General features: G+C 53.7%; 1 protein-coding gene across 6 annotated transcripts in view; it reads left to right on the top strand.

Annotated features, from left to right (window-relative positions):
* LOC116945640 (CUGBP Elav-like family member 1) overlaps positions 1-20,666 on the top strand; it is a 285,868-nt gene that overhangs the window by 215,138 nt on the left and 50,064 nt on the right. For all 6 annotated transcript variants that reach the window (XM_076069475.1, XM_032960154.2, XM_076069478.1 and 3 more), the window contains exon 4: positions 10,679-10,890. In XM_076069475.1, the coding sequence (XP_075925590.1) occupies positions 10,679-10,890 (212 nt within the window). The remainder of the gene's footprint in view (positions 1-10,678; positions 10,891-20,666) is intronic.

The following is a 20,666-nucleotide window of genomic DNA, read 5'->3' as shown; positions in this document are numbered from 1 at the left end:
GTAAGAATGTCAGGCGCTTCGATGTTGCGTAAAATCGAACACATACAAAGGGAGGGGTGGTGCTGCGTTATGAGTGAACCCGGTGACTTCAGTTTGATTCACGGCTAACATCGGTGTCGCAGTGACATCAGAATGAGCCCTGGGTTCCCCACTGCACCTACCCGCACCGAATATAATGGCGAAGTATGGTCAAACAACCCTCACGGCTGACCCGGAGTGGGCCACGGCATGATATGAGTACGTACTATGATGAAAATATATATTTTTTTATCTCAGAAATCCACTATAAATCAGGGGAATATGCGGGCTACATGTGGTAGAAAAACCATCGCACACGCACTAAAATCTATCGAACAGCTTGACGACGGGTTGATTGAGAGGGAGCAGTCGTCCTACACAAATAGTCCCGGGTTTGTGAGTGCTGTGAGCGAGTGGCACGTGTGTGGCTCGTGCTGTGGTGCCCTGGGGGTTGGCCCTCGCCAGCAAGGCAGCTTGCTCCGACTTGACAGTTCAATTCCCAGGGCAGGCTCGTAGGAATGTTATTTTTTTTTCGTGGAGGAATTAGCGAAACGCGCCGTCTGCCGGACAAGAACTGCCGCGGCCATACTAAAAACCTAGCGTACGCTATCAATAGTTTCGTGTATGTGTCCACAGGTGTGTATGGTGGTGTACATGGTGGTGCACATGTCCTGGCACAAGTGTCGTGGTGACGTCACCGCCACTTAGTGGCGAATGGCGGTTGTTGTTGATGGTGGTGTGGGGAGCGGTAGTGTAGCGCTACGAACCTGGCGACCCGGGTTCGATTCCCGCTCACGGCCAACATCAGTGACGATTATCTGAAACGGCCCTGGGCCTCCCCTAGGTCGACTCAGCCTCAAATGAGTACCTGGCGCGGTGTGTAAACATCGCCACTGGGGAGACGAAGGCGGCCGGGCGTGGTGCTGGCCACCCACCCCCTCGTGTGCCGTGCCGGCCTTCATAGGTGCTCGCTAACAGCACTTGCCCCAACAGTCTGTGAAGGCTAAACGGGGTGGGGGAGGGTCCCTGTGTGTGACTTTGTATGTGGTTAACGCATTGTACTGGCCAACAGCGGTGACGAATATCTGAACAGGTACTGGGACCTCCCCTGAGCTCACTCAGCTTTAGATGAGCTCCTGGTGCAGTGTGTACACATACAGCACTAGTGTGCTGTACAGGCTCTTACTTAATATGCGCTCCCGAGCAGCCCACGTAGGCTACAAGCTGCTTCAAGCGGTAACCCGTGGTCTTTGTGCGTTACATCAGTTCGGGTACAACCTCACAGACATCCCCCACACGATAGGCATCTTGGCACGGTGGTAGCTACAGTAACAGCACTTGCGCCAGCAGTCTGCGTGGACGTCTCTCTTGCATGGGCAGCGTTTCATCGCCGATTTGCACACTTGCACTACGATCTTGATTCTCGACTAACAATTTGTATCCGAACCTCTGTTGGGCCTGCCTGTAGGTCCACTCTGCATGGAGCAGTGTAAACATCAGCCACTTGGTAGCCAGTGGCCGCAAGTCGGTGCACCGTGGCGACCCGCAGTCTCGAGTCCTAGTCGTGTCATCTACTTGTCGTGTCATCTCTGGCTTGTCTTTTGTCTTCGTGTCACCGTTTGGCGTAGTCGGAGGGGTGGGGAGAGTGGAGGTGGGAGTGGGCGCAGAACGACGCCTTCGTCGTTTTATTAGCCGACATATCAGAGACAACGCGATATTTCATCTTTTTTTTACAGCACAATTTTGTTGTTGTTGTTAGGGCCAAGTGGTGGTGGTGGCCGTGTAACGCGACAGGAGGGGGTTGGGTTGGCGACGGTCACGCGGCTCGCGCAATGACTGCTGCCGGATGATCCACGACCGATCACCGCATCACTCTCCATCTCTCCCTGTCCCCCGGGGACGATGAGGAGCCTACTGCTCCTTCTGTTGCTGCTGCTGCAGAAGAATCTGAGAATTGTTCGGGGTTACGTTGGCTCGTAGCTTCATACGTGGGCGCGTGGCTCGAGCGACCGGAGTTTTAGCCCCGTTGTAAATCCTCTTCCTGCAGCTTGCAATCACCCCACACCAAACCCCAACGCAGCCTAGAACGGCGAACACCACTCGAAGGCAGACTCAGCAAGGCGGGGAGAGCGGGGTTTGCAAGGTTGTGACGAGCAGAACGAGCGGTAAGATCACCACCACCACCCACACGACCGATGAATCCGTGCAATTAAAGTCGCTTCGACGATTGGTGTGTAAACGTGGGAGAGATCGCAAGGTCACCACTCGCAGGGCACGTGTCAGGCCGACGCGATGGGCCAACCCCGCAGTCTGCCACCGTCCCACATTGCGTCCGACACGCGCACGAGGTGGTGACGCTCACCGCTGACAACACGCTCCTCGGGAAGCCTCGAGCCTACAGCATCCCGCAAAACCCTGATCGTCGGCCATCCAAGAAGCACTTTGAGCGGGTTCGACCCTCCCGAGCTTCCGAGATTCGACGGCATTGGGAGCATCGGGGTTGGATTTGGTCGGAGGCAAATGCATTCGATGCAATCGGACACTGCTCGGAATCTCCCAGCCACAATCACGTGCAGGTGGGCGTGTCTGTTTGGACTCCCCCCCCCCTTCAATGACGTAGGAGCGTCGGGGCGTGGCCGCAAACGCCTCTCTTCGGTACACTCTGCAAAACAGCGCCGCGTCGGCATCTTCGCCGTTATTTATTGGGTACACGGTGCAAACGTTCCCCGTGGGGGGGGGGGGGTGGTCGCGGTGGAGAGCGCCGCGCGTGCTGTAGCGCGCTCGTTAACGGGAACTCTTTGCTCGGCGTGGCTTGCCGGCAGTCTGACGGCACGCCAAGGAGGAGGGGTGGGGGGGATAGACTCGTAACAAAGTGCTCGCTCGCTTGGATCCCTTCCCAAAGACGCCGCCGCTCGTCCGAGCGGCCGTGGTTGTGCGCACGCCCGCAAATCTGCGTCGCGCGCGCGCGCCTGTGGGAGGGAGCGGTAGGGTGGAGGCGGTCCCGTGGTGCGATGTGTAAACGTGGACGCTGGGGAGACAAAGGCGGCCGCGCGTGCTGCTGGGGCCACCCACCCCCTCGTGTGCCGTGGCCGGCCTTCATAAGTGCTCACGAACAGCAGGTACTCATTTGAGACTGAGTCGATCTAGAGGATGCCCACGACCGGTTCAGATAATCGTCACTGGTGTTGGCTGTGAGCGGGAATCGAACCCGGATTGCCAGGTTCGGAGCGCAGAGTAGCGCTAACCACTACACCACCGCTCCCCACAAGTATATAGACAACCGCCATTCGCCACTAAGTGGCGGTGACGTCACCACGACGCTGGTGCCAGGCCATGTGCACCTTGAGGCCACGTGAAGTGTCGAACGCCCGCTGTCAGGAGGTCACGGGGCAGACCCAGGTGCCACGGGTCGACTGACTGAGATGACCGAGATGACTGGCTGATGCACCACCTGTGCCCCCTACTGTGCCAACCTGCTGTGCTTTAGCCACCCGGCGCTCCGCTCGTTGTTGTGAGCGTCGCTCCTCCGCCCTCCGTTGTTGTTGGAGGGCGACTGCCTCCAACTGCCCAGTAGCGTCCTTCACGAGCCTCCTCCACAGAGGCCGATCTTGACACCGCTGGTACCGGTCATCGGCAAGTCCACTCAGCTCCACGTCCTCCTGTACCACATCACTCCATCTCTTCTCTAGCCCGTGCCGCGCCCGTTTAGCCCCCTCGATCCGGCCAAACAAAAGCTGTTTCGGCATGCGGTGGCTGGGCATGCGGGCTACATGAACCAGCCAACGCAGCCTTGCCTGCCGGAGGAGCTCACCGATGGGACTTTGCCCAGATCTTTCAAGGATTTGTGAGCTCACACAATCCAGCCTGGTTAAACCCAAGATGGATCGTAGGCAGGCCAGCCTAAATGTTTCCAATCTGCGAAAGACACACACAGAGACACACACAGACAACGGTTGCTGCACACGAACACAAAATTCCACCATCCCCCCTACCGACCCCCCCCCAAAAAAAAATCTACCACAACGGCAAGCAACCAGCAGCAAGCAACCAGCAACAAGCAACCAGAAACACGCAACAGCAGCAGTTGAAGGTGCAACAGGGAAGAGCGAATACGCGCGCGAGTTCGGCTCCCTCGCACGCGCCAGCACAGCAGAGGGGGGGGGGGGGCTCGGGAAACACAACGACATAACAACAACAAGAACATGAAGAGAGAGAGAACATACATTCGAATTCGGTGAAGAAGAAAAAAAACCCCTCGATATTCCAAGAGCCGCGAAACCCACGGTGGTGAATCCGAGACGCCGTGGTGGTTCTTAATGAATGTCGCCACGAACCCAGTCCTGGAAGAGCCACCCGGGCATGCGAGGCGCGGTTTGCCGACCCCCCTCCTGCACCACACCGCCCTCGCCCCTCCACCATGAGCCGCTACATTTCTCTCAGCCAGATGGGTGGGATGGGTGGGCCAACTTTCATTTACGAAGCCCAACCAATTTTAGAAACAACACACACACAAAAACAACCCCACGTCCCCCCCCCCGCCCCCATCTCTTCCTCCTCCACAGGGCTGGAAAAATGCTGACGATTTCATTGCACGACGGTGGTTTGAGGATCGCCGAGCCAACTTAGGAAAGAACGAGAGCCGTTTACTTTTGCCTCTCAACTCGCCACCCGCCTCCTCTCTGGGGTTTGTTGTTGTTGTTGACGATGCGGCGAGGGACTGCAGGCGCCCTCCCCGCTGAGCTATATGGTAGAGGGACTTTTATTCCCCTCTCCGAGATTTGTATCGCGTTGTGGAAGATTAAACACAAAATATATAGATATATTTCTTACATGATTGGAACTGACCGAACGAACGCACGGGACTGGCGGGCGGATGGCTCCGACTCTCGGAATTCGTGTCCATGCTATCGGCCGTTATGTTCACGCGCGTAGGGCCGTTTATAGTCAAAACAAAAATTTTAATGAAAACAATTTATCAAGTTGGAGAGATTCAACGTGGACGCTGAGATCGTGCCATACACATTTAGATGACTCTTTCTCTCTCTCTGTCTCTCGGTGATTCATAGCAAGCGATGCCAAGAATGGCTGCTATTCATTTGTCTTTGTCGGTGATGTCCTCTCAGCCAACGCCAAATCGCCCCGGAATGCGCCCGATCTGGGCAGAGGCCAAGCGGGCTTGAGCCATCAAGCGTAACAGGTGTTTTCGGCTGTGGCGAGCAGCATCGAGACAGCACAGCGGCAGCAAACATCCACTGTTGCACTTTACTTATGTACTGCCACTGTTTATAACCTTTGACGAGGGCAAATAATATGGACTTTCTGGCCTATTAAAAAAGGGACGTAAAAAAATTACAGCCCGTTGTCAATCCACTGCTGGATGAATGCCTCCCCACGCTGTGTCACCACACTGATCAGTACTTGTTGAAGGGGAAAGGCATAGATACCACTCGCCACTGATGTTAGCTGTCTCCAGGTATATATAAAAAAAAAAAACATTCCGCGAGAGAGGTTCGTGGTGGTCCCTAAATAGCGAGCTTTTTGTGCGCTACATTCAATAGAGATATGAAATCATTGAATGCATTTTCTGGTAGATATCAATAAAATACCATTTTTCGAAGTCTCGAGGAAGGAGGTACTGCGGGGGAATCCCCTTCACTCCCTCCACCCCCCTTCACCCCCGTCCAACCCCTCCACCCCGCTCCCACCCAGTCGCCCTCCGTGTGGACCTGCCACTTGCTGCCCCAGGTCACCGTGTTGATGGCTCACTGCGCTATCCACTACGCCACCCGCTCACCCCAGCAGTGCGTCGTCGATTAATACATCGGCGCTGCTGCTGCTGCTGCTACTGCTGCTTTGGCAGTGGAACCAGCAGCAGCGCGACTGCGCGAGCCCGCACAGTCGCGGTGTCTGAACCGGTACCGGGCACAAAACTTCACAAATCCCACACCGGTTATTATTATAATAATAAATAACGAATATCGCGTTCACTGAGCAAATGCAGATAGATCGGTCCAAACATTTTGGACGCTCAAACGATTACCCGCGATCTCCTTCCCCGAACCCTCCCTGTGGCAACCCATCACTGTTTTTTTTTTACCAATAAAATGATCTCTCTGGGCCAATTTGCTACAAGGCAATATTTGTCTTAAGAATTATAATGAAGATGATGATGGTGGCGGTGGTGATGAGGATGATGAAAGAAATTGATTTAATTGATGCGTCAATTTACTTAACGAGTCTTTGCTGTCCAGACATTTGGGTAAGCCACTCTGCACACATTTGTCCGTCCAAACTTTCACTCCGTTTAAATTGGTTCTTTGATTTCGCTCAAATTTGATCTCTATTTACAAACCCTCGCCGTGACAACACACATCTGCTCTTTCCAGCTGATAAACAGCACAAGCCCTTGGACAAATAATCCAGAAATCGCCCAGTCCCGTCAGATATCGGAAGCTAAGGCGTGTTCGAGCCTAGATTTTGCGTGGATGGGGGCGACCACCATGCATAACAAGCGCTTTCGGGTCCTTGAGGGGCTATGTGGCTTGACGGCAAAGGGCAGTGCATCGTTGGACTGAAAATATACGCTCCGCAGTTTACACTTCCCACTTCAACGCCCTGTACTGACCGGCGTGATGAAGTATGTCCAAATGACCCCCACGACCCGCACGGCGTGGGCAGGCCCCTCGTACAGAAATTGATTGGCATGAACCAGGTGCACAAAGAGAGTTCATCCCTAGGGGTCAATTTGCCGACAAGGCAATAACTTGGCTTACGCGGGATGATCGTGGCGGCGATCTTGATAATGACGATGATGAATTAAAATAATTGGACTTCACTCTCTTTCGCGAGCCTCAGAGCCAGATTCTCTCAGTCAAAATCCCTCCATGTCTCCGGATCAAGGCAGCTTTCTCCCCCACCCCCACCTCACCCCACTTCACCGAACAGCCCACGAGCCCCAAGGGATGCATAGGCTCCGGGGTTAATTGTGCGGGCTGTTTGTAATATCTGTCCCGTGATTGCGCTGGTGCCTGATGACATTTTACGAGAATTTCTTGCAATCTGCGGTAAAACATCACCCCCAAGGAAACGCACTCACTCACACACGCACACACACGCCCACACATACGGGCATCCACACACACACGCACACATCACACGTATAGCCTTCACAAGAATGTTGGGGCAAGTGCTGTTCGCGAGGACCTATGAAGGCCGGCCCCGGCACACGAGAGTGTGGGTGACCAGCACCACGCCCGGCCGCCTTTGTCTCCCTAGTGGCGATGTTTACACATCGTGACCAGGTACTCATCTGAGGCTGAGTCGACCTAGGGGAGGCCCATGACCGTTTCAGGTAATTATCAGCGGTGTTGATTGCCGCGAACGGGAATCGAACTCGGTTCGCCGGGTTCGTAGCGCAACGCGCTGACCGCTGCACCACCGCTCCGCACACCGCACCCCCTACACAGCACGCGCACACAGAATCACACACATAATCCCACACAGAATCACACACAGAATCACATAATCCCACACAGAATTACACACAGAATCACACACAGAATCACACACATAATCCCACACAGAATCACACACAGAATCACACACAGAATCACATAATCCCACACAGAATTACACACAGAATCACACACAGAATCACACACATAATCCCACACAGAATCACACACAGAATCACACACAGAATCACACACAGAATCACACAGAATCACATACGTAATCACACACAGAATCACACACAGAATCACACACATAATCCCACACAGAATCACACACAGAGTCACACACAGAATTACACACAGAATCACACACAGAATCACACACAGAATCACACACATAATCCCACACAGAATCACACACAGAATCACACACAGAATCACACACATAATCTCACACAGAATCCCACACAGAATCACACACAGAATCACACACATAATCCCACACAGAATCACACACAGAATCACACACAGAATTACACACAGAATCACACACAGAATCACACACAGAATCACACAGAATTACACACAGAATCACACACATAATCACACACAGAATCACACACAGAATCACACAAGAATCCCACACAGAATTACACACAGAATCACACACAGAATCACACGCAGAATTACACACAGAATCAGCGCGATTTCTTTGTTTTGGGAGTGGGTGGCGGCGGGCAGGGGGTTGCTGCTACGCTACACTCATCCCTGTGGTGCCGTGACGCGGCATTCCCTCCACGTTCGCGGCTTGCGGACTGCGCGGCCAGGCGGATGGAGCAGGAGCGTGAGGGCGCGTCACGGCGAATTCGGTTCGCGTGGACATTGATTCTTCACGGTCCGCGTGGACATTGATTCTTCACGGAGGTGACGGCGTGCGGAATTGACACGAACGATGAGTTCAGACGAGTGGCGGCGCGGGGACGACTCGACATCGGAGACGCGTTCGAGGCTGCTGCTGCTGCTCTCTCTTGTCTCTTTATTGGGTAGGGGCTGCGTCGACAAAGTCGCCTTGCTGTTGCTTGACACGCCGCTTACGAGCACGTGGCACGCGTGACGCTCACGAAGGGCGTCGCTATCACCCCTGGGTGTGCGAAGGCGTGCCCTGACACGCGTAACGCTGGCGCTTTTCCTAAGATGCCGACAACAAAAATTGTCATCTTTCATCTGCACCGGGAGAGCGATAGCACGTCTGTGTGCGTGTCAGAACATCGATTTATGCCAGTAATAAGCCACGGTTTCGAAAACTGCAATTGTTGCCTTCTCTGGACAATGTCCGGTCCAGCCGTGGCTCCGAAACTCTCCCGCTGCCCATTCGCGTTCTCCACTCCCGAGTTTATAACCACAGATAACTTACCTTCACAATAACAAGAGCAACATTGATAACAATACATGCCAACTTTTAACACTGCTCACCGTTCCCACCAAAACATTCACCAGTGTGATGATTTTAATACTTTTTTGACCCCGTGAAGTCGCCACATTTATGGAACCGCCACTTTTCCACCGTGGGTTAATACGGAACGGGACTAAGCAATCCCCCCACCTCTTTCTCTGCCCGCTCGCTCTACTCCCTGACCTAACCCTCATCTTTCCCTTCCCCACAGAAAAGTACAAAAATCCCCGCTCGCGATCCCCATTCGGGTGGGACAGTGAGCCCAATCTCCCCCCCCCCCCCCCAGCTCAACCCCCTCTCCTCTCATCCCAGCAGCACAGAGTTCTGGGTCTTAGATCCGCAGAGTTTCTCTTACCCTACCGTCCCTGCGTAGCGGTTCGTGCTCTGTACCGAGCTCTTATTGAAATACATTTTTTTTTTTTACTTCCATATGAATAAAAACACAAAGGAATCGCGTCGCCACGTCGGCCGATACCGCACGGGCCAGGCTCGACAGGGCCAGGATCGTAAATTCCCCAAAAAAGGCGGCGGCGGCGTCGTCGTCGTCGGCGGCGCAGTGCAGGGCCCTGAGAGGCGACCTGGGGCGGACGCCACGCGGCGATTTAAACGGCGCCTCCGCATCGGGGACTGCCTCCGCGACAAATGGGCGCTGTCGCGGGGAATTTTGCGATAACGTCCCGCACGCGCGCGCGCGCGCGAGAGATAGAGGAGAGTGGAGATATGAAAGAGAAAATCCAGTTATGTTGCGTTTAAAATGAATGCCGAGTGGTTTGGGCGTGCGTGCGGTCCGAGTGACTCGACTCGAAGGGGAGCGAGATGCATATTTAACTCGAACGGGGGACGGCTACCGCTTTGATGTGTCGCGTCGAGAACTGAATAAACGGCTGTATAATGCTCGTGGAAGAATTTAATGTGAATTGTGAATGCAACGTTCCCTCTCGCTAAATCTAAGTGCGTCTTCTTTCCAATCGCCTTTGTAATCCTTAGTCTCTCCGCACCCGATTCTTCTCTCGCTCTCTCGTTTGTTCACTTGGCTTCTTCGCGTGTCCCTCCTCGTCAGCCCTACCGCACGTATACAGACATAGATCCCCCGTATAGACTTTAATAGACTTGCGGGGCAAGTGCTGTTTGCGAGCAACTCAGGAAGGCCGGCACGGCTGACGAATGGGTGGGTGGCCAGCGACACGTCCCAATATAAATTTTGATTTAAAGCTTTCGTGACTGCAGTAATTCATATTCTTAGTTTTTTCGGTAAAGTCACGTTGAAGAGAAACAACAAAATAACAAAATATATATAAAACAATAAAAAAAAAAATTCTCACGACGTTTCGACCATAACTCAAACGGTCATCATGATCATCATGATCATGTTTTATATATATTTTGTTATTTTGTTGTTTCTCTTCAACGTGACTTTACCGAAAAAACTAAGAATACGTCCCAATATCGTCGTCTTCCCAAAGCTGATGTTGTATACACACTGCACCAGGTACTCATTTGAGGTCGAGTCGACCTGGGGAAGCCCAGGACCGGTTAGGTAATTCATAATAAAGGTTTTTGTAGGTAATTGTCACCGGTGTTGGCTGCGAGTGGGAATTGAACTCGGGTCGCCGGGTTCGTAGCGCAGCGCCCTAACCGTCGCGCCACCGCTCCCTACACACACCGACGTACAAACACTGACTCGCCACCCCCCTCTTTTGAACTCATGCTCCTCTCCCTTTGCTCTCTCCTCCTCCGCCGCTGCCGAGAGCAGCATGGGCCAAGACGGCGGGGGCAGCATGAACGGCTCGCTGGAGCACGGCGGTCCGGCGGGGCAGCCCGACCTGGACGCCATCAAGATGTTCGTGGGGCAGATCCCGCGCTCGTGGAGCGAGAAGGAGCTCAGGGATCTGTTCGAGCAGTTCGGCCCCGTCTACGAGATCAACATCGTGCGGGACCGCACGCAGAAGCCTCCGCAGAGCCGCGGTGAGTGGTCGTGCGGGCGGGATTTGGTGAATTATTGGGCGAACGTGCAGACGTTGGGTCGACGTTGGGTCGACGTTGGGGCAACGCTAGGCGGATGTTGGGTCGACGTTCGTCGTTGCATTGGCGCAAGCTCACGCCAACGTCGGGCCAACGTAAGCATTTTGGCGGTGTATACTCACAATAACAAGCGTAGCATGGCCCTAAAAAAACCGCATAAATAATAACCAGAGTAAATATAACGACATCACGGCTTCACACAGTCATCGCTCAACGCGAGCAACCTCAAGTAATGCACGGTTCAGTTATAATTTAATAAGGGTTAGCGGAGTGATTATTCGACGTGTGAACATGTCGCTGTCTGGGAGAAATCTCAGAGCTGGGGATTTAAGCGTGAATTGTGAACGCGCGGGAGTTGCTTCCCTCCCCCTCTCCCCGTTGAACAGTGAGCGGCTCTCTGACTGATAATCAGAGGCGGAAACACCCGTGCGTTACTGTGGGCGCACCTGGCTGTGTGGGTGTCCATCTGCCGCAGAGCGCGTGGGATTGGCGCCTGCGTTGCAACATCGACAATGTACACAGGGCACACGGAACACACGCCGCGCTGGGACGGAGGGGTAGCGCAGGCGGGTTAGCGCAACCGCGCTTTGAAACCAGCGAACCGAGTTCGATTCCCGGCCGCGGCTACCATCAGTGGCGAGTGATATCTGAACTGTTAACTACCTCACCTGGTATGCAGGAGGTCGTCGGTTCGATCAAGACCCGGACGCATGTATAATTGGAGTTTGCGTGGTCGTGTGGATTTTTCTCCGGGTCCTCTGGATTTTCCCTCCACATCCAGCAACATGCGTTTATAGTATTTGGCTGCTATAAATTGCCACATGATAAGCCGCTTCATTATTTGTGGCCACGTCGCTTCTTAAAAAAGAGCTCTATAGCTCAGTAGGGGCCTTACCTGGTAAACTACAAATTTATTCGAATAGAGAATAAATTAATTTCCAACCGGCAATGAAGTACGGTCAAGCGGCCTCTCACGATCGACAGCAGTGGATTGACAAAGGGGCCGACAGGTAGAGCGGTGTCACCGTGGCGAGCGCATTGCACTCCGAACAGCGGGCACGGCCGATTACATCACCAGCGACAGTTCACATCAGCGGCGAGCGGCAGCCAACCCGGCCCCCAGCTCGCCCCATTCCCCAAACCTTCACTGGACCACCTTAAGGGGGGGGGGGGGGGGGGTCAAGTACGGTAAAAAATCCCTTTGCGAAGGACGCAGCATCGGACATCGGGCAGCGGAGGCCTGAGCGGCGCTGTAAACGATTTGGGACATTCAGTGGCCACGCGCACGGCGGGGTTGCTGGCCACCACCTCTCGACCTGCCTCGGCGTTTGGCTCGTCGGGCCCTCGCGCGCACCTGGTGGGGGTTGAGTCGGGGTCGACCGCGGTGGCCGCGCATGTCCTCAGCGCTTTTATTGGCCCAGTCCGTGTGAAGTTCAACGTCTCGATCCTCGCTGCAGCTGCCTTTGTCTTCTGCCGAACATCCAAGAGTGGGGGGCGAGGGGCGGGGGGGTGGGGGAATTCGCAGCTGGAGTTCCTCATCGCGTTTGCCTTGCGTGGTGGCGCAAATCCCAAACATTAAAATTGCTTTCCCGGATATCCCGCTGCAGTCGCGACCGCCGCCTTTATTGCATACGCGGTGATTGCCGTGGGCCCATGGGGAGGCGAATCACGACATGCGATGTTGAGCCCCTCCTCCACTTTCCATGTATAAACTCGTCGTGAGATGGCGGAAGAGAGATACTGTCGTAGGCACGCTTGTTCAGAGACGCGGCGGTAGAAGAGAGACGCAGATGAGAAGATGCCTTCTGTGAGATGACAGAGATGTAGACTCTAAAATTAAAACTAATTTATTTAGAACTGCTATTTGTGTTTAGTTTGTTGTCCTTCCCCCGCACCTCCGATGAGCACGGTTGGCTACGTACGGTGCGAAAGAAGTCCAACATACATCCATACTGACATACGGGACAGATATGTAATGAGATGATAGAAGAGAGAAATACAGGCAATAACGGAGATGAGAGCGATTAATTAGCGCTATTTTTCCTCGACCTTTTTATCGTTTGTTAGCATCTGAACTCGAGCTTGGCATTTGGTGCCTCCGTATCCGTGTGGATTCCCCGTGGAATCTCCCCGCCCGCCCCACCTTTAACTCCACGGGGCTCCACGCCTCTTCCCACGCGCGCTTTTGTGTGACGCCCAGCGCACAGCCATCACCACCACCAGCAGCCACCAGCAGCAGCCACCAGCAGCCACCACCAGCAGAAGCAGCCACCAGCAGCCACCAGCAGCCACCACCAGCAGAAGCAGCCACCAGCAGCCACCACCAGCAGCCACCACCAGCAGAAGCAGCCACCAGCAGCAGAAGCAGCCACCAGCAGCCACCGCCAGCAGCCACCAGCAGCAGCCACCAGCAGCCACCACCAGCAGAAGCAGCCACCAGCAGCCACCAGCAGCCACCACCAGCAGAAGCAGCCACCAGCAGCCACCACCAGCAGCCACCACCAGCAGAAGCAGCCACCAGCAGCAGAAGCAGCCACCAGCAGCCACCGCCAGCAGCCACCAGCAGCAGCCACCAGCAGCCACCACCAGCAGAAGCAGCCACCAGCAGCCACCAGCAGCCACCACCAGCAGAAGCAGCCACCAGCAGCCACCACCAGCAGCCACCACCAGCAGAAGCAGCCACCAGCAGCAGAAGCAGCCACCAGCAGCCACCAGCAGCAGCAGCAGAAGCAGCCACCAGCAGCCACCGCCAGCAGCCACCAGCAGCAGAAGCAGCCACCACCAGCAGAAGCAGCCACCAGCCACCACCAGCAGCCACCAGCAGCAGAAGCAGCCACCACCAGCCACCGCCAGCAGCCACCAGCAGCAGAAGCAGCCACCACCAGCCACCACCAGCAGCCACCACCAGCAGCCACCACCAGCAGCAGCAGCGCATTGCCCCGGCGCTCTCTCACGAGCGGGCCACAGTGGTCCTCGGCGGGCCTCTTGGCCCATTAAATGAATGGCCGCCCGGTGATTGATCGCGAGATAAAATGTCGCGATGGCCAGCGGCGTCGGCGGTCGGCGCGCCCGCCGTCTTGGTTGGGTTTGTCGGTCGCTGGAGGGGCCCGCGGGGATCGAGGCGGCGGGCCGCGCAGTGAACGCGCCCCGGGATTGTCGAGCGGAGCCTTTTTGCCCGCGAATAAATGGATGGATCCCCCCCCACCACACCTCTCCCGGGTTTAATGCGACCTGTCCGGCAAGATGACATGAGTGTGTGTGTGTGCGCACGGGGAGCGGTGGCGTATCGGTTAGCGCGCTGCGCTACGAACCCAACGACCCAGGTTCGATTCCCGCTCACGGCAAACACCGGTGACGATTATCTGAACCGGTCATGGGCCTCCCCTAGGTCGACTCAGCCTCAAATGAGTACCTGGTGCGGTGTTTAAACATCATCCACTGGGGAGACAAAGGCGGCCGAGCGTGGTGCTGGCCACCCACCCCCTCGTGTGCCGTGCCGGCCTTCATAGGTGCTCGCTAACAGCACTTGCCCCAACAGTCTGTTAAGGCTATACGGGGGGTCTTTGTATGGTGTGTGATGGCTGTAAATGGCGAGCGGTAGCGCACCGGTTAGGACAACGCTGCACTACGAACCGGGAATTCAGAGTTCGATTCCCGCTCATGGTCACCGATACCGGTGACGATTATCTGAATCGGTTCAGAGCATCCCCTAGTTCGTCGACTCATCTTCAAATGCGCACCTGGTCTGGTGTGTAAACATCGGCAATGGCGAGACAAAGGCCGCCGGGCGTGGTGCTGGTCACCCATCCCTTCGCGTGCCTTGTCGACCACCATTGGTGCCACTCGCTAACAGCACTTGCCCCCAACATCCTGTGAAGTCTATACGAGGGGCCTTTGTCTTTTGTGTGTGCGCGCGTGTGCGTTCATCTACGTAAATTATCGGAATCATTCGCAACTCGACAGGCAGTGGCGGCAGCGGTGCAACGCAGAGTGGATGACAGGCTCGGTGCGGGAGGCAGGGAGGGAGGCAAGGAAATTGTATCAAAGTGCTGATTTCCTCCTGGGTGTAATTGCTTGTTCGGAGAGAGAAACTCAAGCGGCGCTGGGGTCGTCTTTACAATTCCGGTCGCTTTCTCTCTCTCTCTCGCGGCATTGGCGTGGAGATGCCTCCGCTGCCACGTCCCATGATTCATCACCGCCAGCAGCAGCAGCGGCGGTGGTGGTGGCGGCTTCAGCCGTCTCTCCTCCTCCTCCTCGCCCAGAGGCTCCTTTGTCGCCGTGCAGGGGGGCGGGGGGGGGGTCGCCGCGGTTGCTCTGTACGGCTCGCGCGTGCGGACTCGGCTCGTGGACGCGACGAGTCCGCGGCGATGAGCGATGTTTGTTTGCTCCACGTGCTGCGAGAGCTTCTTTCGGGGGGACCGACACGCGGCTCTCTTTCTCCCACGGGGTCGATCCGTGACGGAGACTATCGTGGTGCCGCACGAGACGACACGCGGCACGACCCCAACACGCTGTCCTTACACAGAGGTCCGTAGACTTACATCGAGACCCATGGCGTTACATCGTCTTCTAACACAGACGTCCCTCGCTATTGCTTGGGGTCAGCTGTTCAGATTTCCTTTCTCCATGAACTTCAATGCTGTACCTCTGCTCTCGTCACGTACATACGTAGAATTTATTTCGCACCGTACATAGCCAACCGCGCGAATCGGAGGTGCTGGGGAAGGAAGAAAAATGTAAAACAGCATCCTGGTATCGCATCGCACTGCACCAAACACTCCCATTCCCCCCATCAGCCATTCTCACGGCATCTTCTCCGTCTCTTCTCAGTACGTGCCAGAAAATATTTCAGTCTCGCATTCCCGGACCTTTCTCGCTTCTGTGATTGATCCCTGTTGTGGCTCTAACTTCTTCATTCCACCTCTGTTCGATGAGCGGTCAACAGCCCGAACGGGGTCACCCCTCACGTGACAACCAATGGCAGTGCCGGGCACGGTGTGAGTTCCAGTTTGCTCATTTTCTGTGTACGGTGATCATCGCAATCAGAATCTTTATTTAGACTGGAGCAGTGTCGTGGTAACGACGTTATCAGCTCAGGGACCGTCCATAAAGAACGTCACGCGATTTTTAGACGATTTTTGACCCCCCCCCTCGTCACACGGCGTCACAAAAAGTCAGACCCCCCCTTAAATATGACGTCACAAAGCTCTGCTCCCCCCCCCCCCCAAAAAATATAAAACATGCTTCAAATCGCTTTAAACTATTGCCATTGTAGTGCGTATTTAATGTGGCGCTGCACTCTGATGTTGTAGGAGAGAACATTTATTTAAAAAGTCTATTTAATTAAGTAGAACGTGTTGTCTATATTTATTTAAAGTTGCGCATTTTGATATGACGTCATATTTCTCAGCCCCCCCCCCCCCTCGTCACACATCGTCACAAATGTCTGACCCCCCCACCTCCCAGGTGCGTGACGTCATTTATGGACGGCCCCTCAGGGGCTAGGCCAATTGGTCACGTGGTGCCCCAATATTGAATTCGTCTCGCACGGTCACTCAGCGTTAGCGCTTCAATGAAGTTAAAATAAAGCGTGCAACGTAATTGAAAGCATTTTCATTAAAACAAATTAAAATGCGTTTTTTTTTTACGATTTAGAAAACAAATCTCGTGGTGGTTGTCAAGGCGGTCCAAACTCGTAGTTTTGGCCACCAGAGGGGAGTAGGGGCAAGCACCCCCTGCCCCCACGCTCGTTACGCTACTGGACTGGATTAATCCGATGAGCTATGAAGCTCTTTTTCTACAAATATCCGGTCGTAATCACAACGACAAGCCCTTAATCCGTAACAACTCACCCAGCCTTAAGACTCCTTTACGGGAGGGTCCTGTTAGTTTGGGGTATTTTTTGGTCCTAGTTTTATTTGGCTTCGTGCGGGAATAGAGTGAAGTACTGTACCTGGAGAAGCCCCATGCATGCGCACGAAGGGATAACGCCCAGAGCTGTGCACAGATGGATTAAATAATCTATTTTTCGCCTGCAATATGCCCCCCACCTCGCAACCCAAGACTGAAATCCGTGGTATTGCCAGCATCCTAGCAACAATCTAAACAGGCTCCGTACTGCTTAGCTTTCGAGATCATACAGGCTATGGTCATGTGACCTGGATAGATTGAAATGTTATCATCATTTATTTTGGATCGAGGGTTCTTTATTTAGTAGATTAAACCCCCTATTGAGAATCCTTGCCTCGCATGATGCATGTTCTTTATTCAACTATGTGAACGCACATTGAGATTAATTATCAGTTTACATCGACATCCTTTATTTAAGCAATTGAAGAGCCCATTAAAATTAATTATATTTTGTGAAAAAATAAGTACTTTACACGCACGTTGAGAGACCTATTTTCTGTCCCGTCATTTAAGTAATTTAACTACGTAGAAGCACATTGGTAGCAATTAACCCCTTATCATTTGTCCTTTATTTTTCCACGTAAGAGCTCCTTGAGTGTTATTATCTCTCGCAATTGGCCCCCTTCACTTACTCGGCTGAGAGCTCATTGACCGACGACTTTCGTTTTGCAACGCAGACCGTGCAAGGGTTGACATTAGCGATGTGCAGGGTGCATGGTGGTCGGGGTTTATGCCGTCTTAGAATTCCAGTTGCACCCCGGGGAACGTCCCGATGTGAGATATCGAAACGTTTTGACAAAATGTACTGCCACAGGAGGGATACTCCATCTAAGCTGGACCCAAAGAGTGCCCAAAGTTGAAGTAGGAAACAGGTTTGCACACAGAAGAAGACCACCCGACGATGATGATGATGATGATGCAGGCAGTAATGAGAATGACACTGGCACGATTTTGGACACACATGTAGAAAGATGGACAACAACAGGAAAATTAAAAGTGGTTTCTTTTTTCGGAAAAATGTAAGGAACCGGAGAGAGAGAGAGAGAGAAATACCTAACACACAATGGCTTGACAACGACAACACAAGAGATTGGTGCCAGAAAGATGTGGCCACGACTTGATCATATTGGCACAAGGGAGAGGAAAGTTTAAACAAATTACGAAATGTGCAGTGTACACCTACTACGGGCTGTTTGCCCATGGCCCGTGATGATGTAACCACAATGTGGTACTAATTTTTATTGAACCCAGAGGAATAACGGGCTGAGTCAACCCCCGAACCAGGCTGTGAACTCGCGACTCTCCAATTGTGAGCAGCTCGCTCTACCGCCGAGCGAGCAGGCCAGGTAAACTAAATATGATTATACAGGTTTTATGGGTTAGATCCTATAAATATAAATGTGTCGTGAAACCCACCACCACCCGCCACAGCCAATTAGTAAGGTTTGCCAGGTAACAACCCTTACTAATTGGCTGTGTCGGATGATGTTGGATGATACTGTATTATGGATAATATTGGTCGCGAAAGCCTGCATGTTAAACCAAAATTATTATTACAGTAATATGCCGAATTACGTCTCTGCCTTTTACGTCGTTTCGAAAATACGTCGTCACTTTATGGAAACCGCCACCCGGTTTGCGTCGCCTCAAGCCCACAACTCAAGTCACTGACCGTATCGCCCGCTCCCTTCTCGTTATCCGTCGCCTCTCAGCCCTTCGGCTTCACCACCACGACCACCTACCGCTGGAAGTCGCTTTGATTGACGTCGTTTCGATATTCGTCGCCGTCGCACCTTTCAGGAACGCATCCCCGACGCAAATCGAGGTGTACTATGATTAAAAAAAAAGTTTGTTTTTTTTATAATGAACAGGCATGAATAGCCAGAACCCGGGGGTTCATACGTAGGCCGAGCTTATTTGTGTTCGTGCCCGTTTCATTTGAAGCGAAAGAGGCACTTAAGATAACATTGTGAACGATGGGAGTGGATTGCATTGGTGGTGCGGGTCAGTGAGCTTCCCACTGTGCGTCGTGGATTTTTTTTTAACGTTCGGCGCTTGGCAAGGAACGAGATGAATTACGGTGGAAATTGCGTTCGCCCGATTTTTACACCAACAACATCATCATCATCATCACCGACATCGTCATTTCGCAACGTGAATACCGAAACGCGCCGTGGGATATTTGTGGCGGTTGTGGACAAAGCCGCTGAGATGGGAAGGGCATTGCGGGCCGTGGCGTTCGGGCGCAATAATGTCGAGTGCTGTGTGTGCACACGCAGGCGACACCACTCGCGTGAGAATGACAGAGGTCCCCTCCCCGCCGTATAGCCTTAGCAGACGGATTGTTTAAGTGCTGTATACAGCGAGCACCTATAAAGGACCGGCACGCCCGAACGCCTTTGTCTCCCCGGTGCTGATATTTAGACAGCAACACCAGATACTCATTTAAGGCTGTGTCGATCTACAGGAGGCCCAGGACCGGTTCAGATAATCGTCACTAGCGTTGACCGTGAGCGGGAATAGAACTCTGGTCGACGGGTTTGTAGCGCAGCGCAGCTAACCACCGCGCCACCGCTCTCTGTGCCGACCTATAAACACAACAACAACAACAACAACCGCCATTCGCCACTAAGTGGCGGCGACGTCACCATGGCGCTCGTGCCAGGCTACGTGCACGTTAAGGTCGCACACTCGCACACATGCACTGCTGTGCAAACACAGTGCCATAGCTAGCAACAGTACCGGCGGTGTAACTGCACCGGGGGTCATAGGTCGGAGGGTCCCGGCCCGGGCGCAGAGCTACGAAACGTTGGGGGGGGGGGGGACGGGGGGGGGGGCATCTCATTCCCTGTGCCAGTGCCTAAGCCATCCACACACCATGCCGCTGCTGGCAAAACGCGTGCAGCCGCCGTCTGATAGCGCCGCTTGATTGTTGCTTGACACCGAGCAGGCACGCCACAAACGACAATAAACATTTACTCACGAGCAACACCACCGTGAAAGAGCCCTCTCCCCCCCCGTGTTCAATCCGCGCCGCCCTCGCGTTCCATTAATGGACATCCACGCGGTTTTTATTTTTATATTTTTAAACGAAGAAAGAAAACCACTCCCAATTCGCCCGTTATGTTTTATTTAATTGGTAAATCGCATAAGACATCCGCGCTGGGGAAGAATAGAGAGCTGGTAAACTCATTACCGGCGAGGCGCTGCCGAGGAGCAGGCGATTCCTCCCGTGAGATCCCACAAGGTAAATGTCAGGGCTGCTCAAAGCGCTCTTGACACAGCGAGACGAGGCGAGCGAGTGAGCGAGCGAGCCACTAATCCGGCCAGCAGCGTTCGCCATTGCCATCGCCGCCAGTGATATTAGTATGTACAAATATACAAATATATCTATAAAACACAAAAGTTTTGTCGTCTTATTATTTTAATTGTCATCGTTTAGCAGTGGGGGAGGGGGGGGGGGAAATAGGAGCGGGCATGCAGGGAGGCGGGCAACACAAGGGGACATCTCTCCTGGGTGGGCCTCATACAAGAGAGGGCACCAGAACGGACCGTGTGGGATTTTTGTTTTGTTCGCTGAACACCTAGGTCAAGTAGCTCAGCGAGCGGCTCGCCATCGGGAAGGTCCGCAGAGTTCAAGTCCGCGGTGGCGATATGTTAACTTCGTCGCCTGGTATACAGGAGCGTGTGGGTTCGATCCTGACCCTGACGCCAGTATATTTGGAGATTGCGTGTCTCCCCGTGGTTGCGTGGATTTTTTTCTCCGGCTTCTCCGGTTTTTCCCTCCACACAGAAACATCCGTTCAGAG

This window comes from Petromyzon marinus, chromosome 24, assembly GCF_048934315.1.
Source record: "Petromyzon marinus isolate PM22_M1 ecotype Great Lakes invasive population chromosome 24, UKy_Petmar_22M1.pri1.0, whole genome shotgun sequence".
Taxonomy (NCBI): Eukaryota; Metazoa; Chordata; class Hyperoartia; order Petromyzontiformes; family Petromyzontidae; genus Petromyzon; species Petromyzon marinus.
The sequence above is the reverse complement of the archived record's forward strand: the minus strand, read 5'-3'. Positions and strand labels throughout refer to the sequence as shown.